The 12,170-nt window shown below is 46.8% G+C and overlaps 1 protein-coding gene across 1 annotated transcript in view; it reads right to left on the bottom strand.

The window, feature by feature from the left end:
* Positions 1-2,366: 2,366 nt before the first annotated feature.
* LOC149327331 (endothelin-converting enzyme homolog) overlaps positions 2,367-12,170 on the bottom strand; it is a 28,969-nt gene continuing 19,165 nt past the window's right edge. Inside the window, exons 3-5 of the mRNA XM_089564844.1 lie at positions 10,829-12,067; positions 6,606-6,917; positions 2,367-2,528 (exon numbers count right to left, since the gene is read on the bottom strand). Coding sequence (XP_089420970.1) covers positions 2,391-2,528; positions 6,606-6,917; positions 10,829-12,067 — 1,689 coding nt within the window. The 3' untranslated portion in view covers positions 2,367-2,390. The remainder of the gene's footprint in view (positions 2,529-6,605; positions 6,918-10,828; positions 12,068-12,170) is intronic.

Raw genomic sequence — 12,170 nt, 5'->3', positions numbered from 1 at the left:
GCGTGTGAAAATAGCAGCAGTGTATACTGTTTTGAGACGTGCTGTAGGAACTGCTTTTCTTGTTCTTTTTTTATAATGTTCTCTTCTGTGATTTGTAACGCAGTTCAGCAAACGTTTCTTTATTTGTACTTAGTGCAGTTTTTCGTTCCCTGCCAGGCGCTTCCCTTCTAGCCCAATGAGCAGCCCGTCAGCAGCCCGAAAGACGCGGGTTCGATCGCAGCCGCGGCGGCTGAATTTCGATGGAGGCGAAATTCTAGAGGCCCGTGTACTGTGCGATGTCAGTGCACGTTGTAGAACCCCAGGTGGTCGAAATTTCCGGAGCCCTCCACTACGGCGTGTCTCATAGCCTGAGTCGCTTTGGGACGTTAAACCACATTAAACCATCCAACCGTCTCCTGAGAGGAATGCCAGGACAAACCATGCCAAACGTTGAAGAACCACTTTAGCTGGAGGTTTTCGTCCTTCATGTGAATCATTAGACATTAGAATACATGGTTAGTCGCGTTGTGCAAATAAACACGTGTAAATGAAAGGCTATGCCATGCATATCACAGAAGCTTGCCATGGAAGCTCTTTGTTCTTTATGGTTCATTTTGCTATTCATGCATTTTTACTTCCGCCCTCTTTACAGCCAACGGATTCCTCCACAAGGGCACCGGCCGAAGAGGATGACGACCAACTATCGTTCTACCATAGATGATGATGATGATGATGATGTCCTCGGGCTGAATGGCACATACCCACGGCAATCGAGTTTTCTTTCCTCTTCCTCCTCTGTGGTGTGCAAAACCCGCACTGTGCTCTTTGGCATGTTGAAGTTCTGCCTTGGAGGGACTTGCTGCATATGCGTGTAACAAGGTGCATACTTTTTAATAGCGGTTATGATTACCGGATTTAGGTGAACATCTACGGCTATAGTTTATATTTACGGTATCGGTGGTGCTCGTATGTGAACTTGTGGTAAGCTCAGAAGACACCGCTGCGGTGTCATCGCTCAAACCAACTGATTCCTTCCCCTTCCTCAGCGTAACGAGAGATGTCCGAGAGAGGAGGGAGAAAAGGAAAACGGCTGAGAGGAGCGAACGAAGCACAAACCAGTTGATGCAGATACTCCAAGCTGCATCCCTGTCTCCACGTGCATGCCAACAAACATTACAACAAACTGCCAACAAACTTAACATTAAGGGGACTCAAGCAGTCCAGTTGCTTTATTTTGTCAAACTAAATCGCGAAATAGTCTCCAAAAATAGGGTGTCTTTTCCTCCCACTGAGTAAGCGGGGAAAGTCTGGAGAATTTTTTTCTTCCCATGTCAAGGCATTACTTGTGGTTGATAATAGAATCAAAAAGAAAGTGCTCGAAGAGAACATCAAGTTCTTACTCTTGATTCGGTTTTGTGAAACGTAACAGTTTTATTGTCATACTGTACGCGTCGTAATTCAACGCATGTGGGTACACAAGCATGGAAAATGTGCGCAGGAAAGACGAGCAGAAGAGGGAAAAGTTTTAATCTTTTATCACAATATCTACAGAAATTCATGAGGTAGAATTTCAACATAATAAGAAAAAGCTAACTGCGCGCCAGCGGCGAACGCCTCTCTGCCGAACAGGACAGCCGCATAGACCTCACTACGAAGCAGGTTTTATTCCAACGAAGCTGCCTTCATTCGGTACTTGCAAAACCCTTCAGATATGTTTTATTATGAAGCTCTTAAGCATAAGCAATTTAGCATGTGGCAGAAAAACAAATTCTTTCAGTATGAGTAGGAGCACTGCTTGCACACCACTGCCAACAACTCTTGGAGCATCCAATTCATAATAAATTCGAATGTTTGGAGCTCAGAGCTAATAATTAACATCACAAATATTGTCCTCTTGTACGCTTTCAAACTTGCAAACAGTCGGATGAACCGTCGCATCTAATGCACTGCGGCCAAATGTGAGTTACAGGCGTTGCAATAAGCTTGTGCACAGGGCGAGCAGTGGCCGCTTCTCACATAAAATCAAATGAGGGAAAATTCCGCCTTGACCGGGCAAAAAAAAAAAGGAGTCCATTGAAGCACTAGAAAGCGGTCAGTGAAGAGATCAGTCCTCTCCGAACAAAAACCACAAAAAGGGGTGGGATTGGGCGCACTCTGCTCTTACTAGACCACATAAAGCGCGAGTATGTCATACATTTTCTTTCATCGTAAAATGATTCAGAGGCTGTTAGGAAATGTTTTGTGATGCAGGCCAAGGTAGCGCACATTACACAATTAGCCTGCGCATCGCATGTTGTTTTGCATCGAATTCATTAATTACCTTGAAGCCTACACAAATACGAGAAAAACGTGCAAGAAAGAAGTCTGTGTAGTTTCGATACGCTTTGACACTAAAGAAGAGCGGCGTGGGACTACAATGGCACGGAAGCGTTGGTCGTAGTGGCTGCTTGCGTCCAGGTGAAGTTGGTCACCAACCGATGGTTCGGTCGACACTGGAAAGCACGCTTGAAGGCTTCCACGGAAGGCAAGGCAACGTTGCAGATGGCCCTCTGAAAAAGAGCAATCAAAGAAAGTTTAAAATTTTTGGATTTATCTTCCAGAAGCGACACATGAGGTTCGAGGGTTACCACGGTGGGCAGTCAACGTGCGCTGATATTTCACAGTACACGGGCGCCTTTTTTGCTTCGCCTCCATCGAAAGGTGGCTCCTACAGCCGGGATTGCACCCGGGTTCTTCGGCTCAGTAGCCGAACGTGCTAACCACTGAGTCACAGAGGCCGGTTAACCTCTTGGCGGAATTGTACGAGCCAGGATCGTCATAAGCCGACTGCCATTTCTGGCTCCTGATGAGCCTGCAGCTTTTCTTGTGCTTCCTGGCACTCTGTCCTGTTTAAGGCGAGTAGGGCTCGGGCAAAGCGTTTTATTTGGTTTACAGGCCGATGGCAGCACGTACACTGAATGGAAATTCAAACAATTCACCACTAAAATACATTCTTCCGAAATACTTGAACACGCCATTTCACGACAAGTTGCACAGCATGTCTGTCTCGGCTATTCGAAATGTGTTTGCAAGCTAGGCCCCACAGTACGTGTACCCATGTGTAGAACTTTATTGCATTTAATAGTAAATGTTGTGTAAAACCTTTATTCTGTTGTGCGGAAATACTACTTGTCCATGCAAAATAAAAAAAAGAAGTTTCCTTTCATGCATGTATTTAAAACCAAATGTTTCCTTTTATGCATGTATTTACACGCCTTGTCTTTCCGTGTACCTTGCGTTGTTACCAGTGTATGAAGTAACCATCATAGTCGCTACCAAACTGCCTCTTTGTATAGGGGTGGCGAGCCTTGTCAAGCGGTCGTAATGACTGCTTTTTTTCTTGCTGCCCTCAGTTTTTGTAAACAAAGCTGAAACAAAGTGATTGATTGATTGATTGAAACACCATTTTCTAGAAACTCCTTGTGCCGCCGCGGTGGCTCGGTGGTTATGGCGCTCGGCTGCTGACCCGAAATACGTGGATTCGATCTCAGCCGCGGCCGTCGAATTTCGATGCAGGCGAAATCCTAATGGCCCGTGTACTGTGCGATGTCAGTGCACGTTAAAGGACCCCAGGCGGTCGAAATTTCCGGAGCCCTCCACTACGGCGTGTCTCATAACTTGAGTTGCTTTGGGGCGTTAAACCCCATGGAACCAAACCAACCAAACTATTTTCTAGAAACAAAAAGTTGTCAGTCAGGGGGTTAAGAGTGATGGAAGGTAATGATCGTTAGCAAAAATTTCTCTTTTCAAATGGTTGAGGAGACCATTCTACCACCAACCATCGATGGGTAGCCTTGGCAACCAAGCCTATTTTATTATTTCACCTTCAACGTCTCTAACATAGCGGAATATGAATGACATGCATTCACAGCGTTTGTAAAAAGTATTCAGCCTCAAGAGGATTACTTATATGGCAATGCTGTTTGGCTGCTTATGCAACGCCAGCGACAAACATATGTTCAATGTGAGACTAATGTTGTTGACCTCATCAGTTACAAATGTTAAAACTTCCGAGGATGTGGCAAGACACCCACAACATTGCTTAGAACCGAACCCCTTTGGCTGTTAACTTTTGACGGAGCTGTACATTTTGTCGTACAAAGCAATCTAGCGACATTTGCGCAGTGGCGGCGTCACCACCTGGCTTCCGGACTGATTATATAGTTTTTATAGAGAAGACGAGCAATGACAGTTCGTATGGAATGATATATTACTGGCGCGAGATTACAAATCTATGTTTATTTACAAAGCTGCCTGCACGCTAATTTATCAGTTATGGAGTACTTCAATCGCAGATCTGTAACAAGTTTCACTGTTTCGCGTAACAGAAGAGCGTGTTTCAAAGGGCGATTGAACTCAAATTCAGAGGTCTGATTGGATCACAGTGTACTTTGTGCTTCGTGGAGTCGGGACCACGCTCGAATCGCTGATTCGAATACGCCATTAGTTTATGACGCGAGCTGGAGCAAGATTTACCCGGGGTTCTTGAAGCCACTGCAGCTGTTTTCACGTTATCCGAGATTTTAGTCGGCAATTTCCGCGCTTTACCTCGAAATTTGTTAGCTCCCTTTAAATTGAGCGCAGGATATAGCGGTGGATATTCAGTCCTTCAATGAGCGCCGAACACTCGGCGCAAACCCGATCAAGTCAGCGGCTCGCGGGGCTAGCAGCAAGGTACTACGGTCTATGAACCCTTCATGACCTCGCAGATGGGCGTATTCGAGGGGGGCGCTACTGTGCCCAACAGCGCACCCCCCACCCCCTACCAAAACCTTTCTCTTGCCAGTGTCCTTTTGGGCTTGGAATTGGAATGTAACCCTCAGTAGCCCCCCCCCCCCCCCCCCCCTCTTTTTTTCAACCAACGTTTAAAGTGTCGTTGTCCTCTCCGGGGGAAAAAAATGAATATTTGACAGCGTGCCTGTGTGCGGTCAAAATGTCAAAAACTGGCAGATTTAGTTTTTGTTTTAAAGGGTTTAACGTCCCACAGCAGTAACTTCATTCCGTTTCAGTCCCTTAAAGACCCCTCGTGCGGGTATTACATAAGGGGCGGAATGAGCTAAAAAAAAAGAGATGAAAATAACGATGCCAGCATTGCAGCGGCACCACAGACTCCCAGAAGTTGTACAGTATGTGTCATACTTAGAGGGAACGCATGGAATGTTTAAAATGGCTCTGAACTCCAGAGCACTAGGTTTCACCGCAAAGAGAAAAAATTTAGGGCACGGTCAATTGGATTGGTGCGGAGAAAATGCGATAGCATGCTTTTTTCACTTGCAATGTATTCCGGTCGAGGTTCTATTCTAATTCTATTCTATTTCACGTGGTGTTTAGGGGAATTTGCTCTCTCCACCTGTCAGCCATATCCATTTCAACCTGCCCCTCTTTCCCTCCCCTTGTACACATGTAGGGGAGAGGAAGGGGACGCCAGACAAAGAATGATAAAAATGAAAATGCCTACGAAGAAGACTCAGCCAGCACAAGCCTACGTGCAAAAATATACTGCGTACCGAAGAGCAATCTGTGTAAAGAAGCTTGCGGGAGCTATTCCTTGTCGCATTCCTCAGGAAGAGCAACATGAGTCAATCCCCAGCGGTGGGTGTGTTTGAAACAGCCATATGCCAGTGCAGTAGGGCATCCAGAAACGCTGCGCCACAGGGTCAGAGTGGCAGGAGGGCTTGCTGCGATCTATGAATGTGAGATTTTGTGTAGTTGGAATTATAATAGAATCAGAAATTAAATATATTAGTGAGTGAAAGACAATTATTGCCGAATTTTAACAAAATCAAAACTGGAATAGAGTGGGGAGTGAAAAAAGCTTGCTATCACATTTCCTCCGCATCAATTCAATTCATAGTGCCCTAATTTTGTTTGAAAGGGGGGGGGGGGTGAATCAGGGTTCTTCTTTCGATGAGGCACCTATTGCTTTCGCATTAATGAACCCTTTCACATGGAGACCAACGAATCTTGTCCCTAGAGGCTCCACAACTTAAAGGCAGCCCTTAGATGAAGGACCTTCACCTTAGGCGATCCACGCATCTAGAGAAGGAGTTAGCACTATCCGTCCTCAGGATTTTTGGTCTTTTTGCTTGTCGTCGCTTCTTTAAAACTTCACACTCGTCACAACCGGCCATATGTCCGTATTGGAAAGAAAACGTAAAGATTTGCCCCAGGACCCACTGTACTTTCGCCACTTCCTGCGTTCTCCCTGCTTTCGAAAGCCTGTAGTGGTTTATATGTCCATCGCGCATAGTTCACAGAACAGTCCCGTCCCGCAGACTGCGAAGCCTGTGAGCAGCAAACGTAGCTAATTTCAATAGCGCTGTTGAACCAGTACTCGGTGAACAGGACTTAATCACAAAATAACCACCGAGGAATATTCGTGGAAAAAAGTTCCAGCTAGGCAAGGAACATGGTAAGAGACAGGCGTTCAGCTATTCCCAACTCCGCGGTAACATTTAGGTTTAACCGGGCTCCACCGCTTTTGCTAGAGGTCTAGACGGTTGCTAGACCTCAGTCTGCACAAGCTTTGTCCAAATTGCGGCGCTCTGCAGAATGAAGTTCTGAAAAGAGGCATCTTCATCACTAACCTGCACTTTGAGGGTCCTGCCTGTAGCGCCGCAGTGCGTGAAGCAGCTGACCAGAAAAAACAGCTGATCCACTGGTATGCCGCGGTAAGTCTGCCGCTCCCGTGCCTGCTCCGAATCAACCTTAGCGGCTTTGAATTTGCCCTCGGCGATGCTGCTGGCGAGCCGGGCTGCCCATCCGTCGACCATCAGATTTCGCGTCTCGCGCCGAGTCTGGTCCGGCAGGAAGCCGCTGGCATTGGCCATGGCCTCGTAGCGAGCCAGGTCGTCGACCAGGCTCCGCAGGTCGTGGTATATCGTGTTCATGCGATCGTGCTGCAAGAAAGCGCAGCAATCGTCATCGGAGGAACGTAGGACAATGATTGTCGAATTTCGGGCGGAGAAAAACGAAGGCATAAGAATCAAAATGCACAGGACAGACCTCAACTAAAAACTCACCTTTTGTTGAAAGAACACTGCTTTTATAGGGGCCGCCGCGGTGGCTCAGTGGTTATGGCACTCGCCTGCTGACCCGAAAGACGCGGGTTCGATCCCGGCCGCGGCGGCTAGAATTTCTTTGGAGGAGAAATTCTAGAGGCCCGTGTACTGTGCGATGTCAGTGCACGTTAAAGAACCCCAGGTGGTCGAAATTTCCGGAGCCCTCCACTACGGCGTCTCTCATAGCCTTAGTCGCTTTGGGACGTTAAACCCCATAAACCAAACCAAACCGAACCACCTTTTATAGGGGAGTCTTTCTTAACAACAAAAATAAACACGATGGAAGCTTAATCGATCGCCTTGCTTATCTCGTCCGCCTTAGGCATAAAACTGCGTAAAATGAGGTTTACTTGTGTTTAACGTATTTGATCTGTTTATCTATAAATGATATTGATGGCGTACCGACGCATGTTGTTTTTCAGGAGCTTAGTTTCGTTTCCTTCAACTATTTTCCTTCAAAGCTGCATTCGACATGCGCTCAAAACTGCTGTCTTTTCAAGTGCTAGGCTGCAGATGCGGCATTTCAGGATAAGCTGGACCATTCTGCTTCCTGCTTTTTTTTTTTTTTTGCACGTCTCTGGCATGCACCCTCAGCCCCTCATTCAGGTGCCTTCCTGCCTGGCCCATGTGCCGTTTAGCGCATATCAGCGGAAGGGAATAAACCACTTCTTTGTTGCAGGCTACAAAGCGGTGCTGGTGACGCTTATAGCAAGCGATGGTCGTGACATCAGCATTAATTCTCTTACAGATTACGGAGGGCTTCTCAAGAGCGGAAAAAAGGAAATTGCTCCAGCTGTTCTGCCGGTTTTCTTCAGGCTTGTCGAGACCCCGTGAAAATAAGGGATGACCGCAACCTTTTGAGTGCGTTCTTCATGAACTTTAATTTACTCGCTGGTACGTTTCGAGTTTTTATGAATTTTTTCGGCAACTGACGTCAGCAGGGCTACCTGGTATCCTGTGCTAGACAGGCGCTGCACCTGGTTGGCGAAGCTGTATCCTGCCCTATTTAGGCAGGATTTGTTGACGTTGGTTAAGCACGATTGCGCATTTCCACTCTTAACCAGCTTGGAGTGCGCAGAATGGAAAAGGAGCAAGGGTTTGTTGCCTCTGGGCTCAAAGGCCGAACGGACATGTCCGGTGGAAAAATGTGGTCCTATATCTGAAAATCTTATAAATTCATTTTCCGGCAGTCAATGAGTCAGTTCTAATGATTCAGGGCACTTTGAAAACGTCGAAGGATGCTGGCTTACACTAGCAGAAGAATATTCTTTGTCACAGCCAAGAAAAACAGCAAAATCATCTAAATATCCAAACACTTTTTGAGCGTAAGTACCCTGAAAATAATCTTCGAATACTTTGTCACATTATGATAAAAAGACGTCACTGAGACATGGCACTAGGCACGAACAGATACGTATCTCTTCTTTTTATATGACATGGTGTTCCACTGCGCATGTACACTCCAGATACACGGAAAGTAACTCGATGAAGTTGCACACAGATACGCCCCAAGTGTTTTAAAACATTTCTGCACAATGCCTATAAATGCAGTTCCCGACACTTATCAAAAGACTTTCTTCAGGCATATAATCACGATGGACGTTATCAGGAATTCAGGATCTTGATAGCGAGCGCCGCTATGGTTTGCGCCCGACGCCGTTTCAGTTAGAGAAGCCTCAATTTTCAGTTCACTTTATCAGAAAAAAACGCGTTGGGGTTGTCCATAGGATTCACGCTATAGGTGATCTCCCTCACACGTCATAGGTAGAGGATTTTCGACGGCTTTCCTAACGTCCGTTGGTGTACCATTCCAAATTTATTGAACCGGAGCATATGGAAACGGCGACAATTTAACGTCTTTCAGACAAAAAACTTAATTTTGGAAATGATCTCCACCTCCAGTAGCTTCTTCTACAGGCTTCAATTAGGGCAGGGGCAGGTCTTGCCAATATTAACTGCCGAAAAACAGCGCGCTTACACGGGACGGAAAAATGAGAAGGCACCCACACACACAGCGCTGTGTGTGGGGGTGTCTTCTCCTCTCTCTGTCCCCTGTAAGCGGGCTGTTTTTCGGTGATATCATGTACCAATTGGCCCGACAACTATCCTTAATATTAACGGCCGCGTATGTGAAAACAGAAAATTTGTCCAAAATTAACATTTTTACAATACCGTTATCCCATATCAAGCGGAAAGTTTATAAGGCAATGTGTCCACACACACGATTCGTCGCGCCGTAGAAGGGTATCCACCTCTGCGCCAAACTCAAATTTCTCAGAACCTGCCCTACCGTGGCGCATTTTTTTTTTACAGAAGAAAAAAAACAGCAATTAGTTTCTTCTAACGCGCAACGTGCCAGAAAAAAGTTTACTTCTCGGGCATATGGAATTGCTGGTAATGCTTGTTAAGAAAATTGTGAACAAGGCACCCATGCTGATGTGGCCGAAACGTTATCTTTTCAACTCAGCGGGTCTTGTGATTTTCAAACGTATCACTTCGCCAAGTCAGGTATTTAACGATGCTATTGGTTTTCTCTAATTTGAAAATTAGCGAATTGAAGTGCTTTAAAGATTTATGGGCCAGGAACATACGGCCTTCGGTAAACGTTAGCGCAGCATAAAACAATCACGTGAAAGGAAGACATGACGACACGCTTTTCACGTGATTGTTTTATGTTGCGCTAACGTTTTTTTTTATTCAGGAGTTACCGCGCATTTGCCCGAAGGCGTTATAGCAGGGGGGTTATACATTGGCAAAAAATACATCTTCACTTGCAGAGCACACTTACATTTCGGAAAGCCGGTTCCATTGTTGCACTGTTTTAACAAAAAATGAATTTGCAAACAAGTTCGTCCTGGTACGGTACTCTCTAATTTTACGGGAATGGTCATCTCGTTGAGAAACGTAAAAGGGCTGTTTTAAATAACTTTCAAAATCAATCACCGTTTTTCCGTGAACTATTAAGCACAGCAATTCTAGCCTCAATTTTCTTCTACGGGAAGCGAGTGGTTCCCATTGCAATTCTTTTTTCATTGCTGTACAACTATCAATTCGCCCGTACGTGCCCAAGACGAACCTTGCTGCTCTGTTATGAATTTTCTCAAGTTTTTCAATTAACACCCGATGTGCAGGGTCCCATACAATACAGGCATATTCAATGATAGGTCGAACACAAGAGAGAAAAGCAGTTTTCTTGAGATTTGGCTGCGAAGACCTTAAACTCCGCTGTATGAAATTTAGCGCCCTACCGGCTTTGGTAACCACATGATCCACGTGAGCATTCCAGGAACAGTCATCTGTTAGTATAACACCTAAGTATCTGTAAGTACATTTCTGTGTGATCAATTCATTATTTATGCGATACTGAGCTTGGACTTTGAATTTTTTTTTCGTGAAAAACAAAGATGAGCGCATTTCTCCGTGTTCAAAGATATTTTCCATTTCAGACACCGAAGAATGCGCAGCAACCCGCCCAGCAACATGTTTTACTTGAGTAACAAGTGGTCTACTAGGGCAATGATGAATATTTGGTTTTTCAATACACGAAAAGAGCTCAGCGAGATCAGTTGGAAATGAATTTCTTATGCCAGCAGTAGGAACCAACATTGCAGGGAGAACAAGACTACAGTTGACGGTTGCGAGCACGCTTAAACTGAACTGTTCGGAGTGCTGCAGCAAGCAAACTGCGAAGAGTAATGTGCGGAATTCATTCTTCGCCAATATTTTGGTACGAAAATGTAAATACTCACCATGAAGTTTTCACCGTAGAAAAACACAAAGCGGGCCAGAATGGTTATCTGCCTGCACATTAGCATGCCCACCGTGGCCGCGTGGACAGCCAGCGGATGCCTTTCATCGAACAGCGGCGGTGTCGTCAAGAAGTTTGGGACGATGATCTCTCGCGCCACAAGGATACGGTACTCGTAAATGCTCGAAATGCCAGGCGCGTGAAGCATGGTCGGCTCTGGCTTCCGCATGTGCGTCTTCAGGGCATGAACGCCTCTAATGGTCGCTTTTAGGAACGCGTCAAAAAATCCAGCGCTGGTGTCGATTTGTACGTAGGCATACGCCTTGTCCAACATGCTCCAGCTCATGGTCATGTTATGGGCGTTGCTCGAGACGCGCTCCATAACGGCCGAAAAGAGGGTCCTGAAGGCGGCACCGTAAAAGCGATGAAGATTGTTGAAGGAAAGCACTGCCATTCGTAGCATTCTCCATGTATTCCTCTTGTCGCCTTGGGTGTCGTGCTCAATCTGCCACTTTGCCAGCGGCATCACGAACTCCAGCGCATCCAGGCACTTGTCATAGCGGTGGCTGCGCTCCATGTTCGCCCAGCCTATGTCGGCTAGCATGCTGGCTGTGAGGTACTGCGAGACGAACGGCGTGAACACCCAAACCACGTACGCGCCCAAGAAAAGTTTGAAGCCCTCGGTGAAGTTCGCGTTGCCAAGGTGCGTGGTGTTAAGCTCGCCGAACAGTTGGGGTTGCATGTTGACAATCTCGTCCCAGGGCCACAGCTGCGAGTCGTCCGGAAGGTGGCCATTGATGGCTCGGCGAAGTTCAGGGTCACTCATTTTCAGGAAGGCGGGCACTGCGTACGGGTCCCAGAGCAGGTGAACCTGCCTGGCTATTCTCCGGTGGGCGACCGTCACCTCCTCGATCATGGTCGAGTACGACTGGCCGGTGCCGCCAACGATCTCCGCGCATCGCCGCAGGTACTCCCGGTGTCTGCCCCGTGCGATGATCAGCTCGAAGTCTCGGATCCACTCGATGCAGCGCTCGTCCAAGGTCGTGTAGATGGTGCTCTCGTACGGGCGCAGCGGATGGGGACCGATGTAGAAGGCCCAGAACACGTGTATGCCGAAGTGAAGAGACGCCTTCACCAAGGTGCCGAGTAGTTCAGCTCGCGAGGCCGTAGATTTCAGAGGCCACGGAAGACCGAGCTCCAGGAGTAGCTTGGGCAGCGTCCACGTGTTCTTTCGGCCCGTCTGGGGTGCAGAAGACATGAAGTGAAGGGATTGAGGCTCATATTTTTTATTTACGGCGCAAGAACACTGGCAGTCATGAGTGAAAGTTTGGGTGCACCAATAT

Source organism: Amblyomma mixtum, chromosome 10, assembly GCF_055824585.1.
Source record: "Amblyomma mixtum isolate Tamu chromosome 10, ASM5582458v1, whole genome shotgun sequence".
In the NCBI taxonomy this organism is placed as follows: domain Eukaryota; kingdom Metazoa; phylum Arthropoda; class Arachnida; order Ixodida; family Ixodidae; genus Amblyomma; species Amblyomma mixtum.
This window is presented reverse-complemented; position numbering and strand designations above follow the sequence as displayed.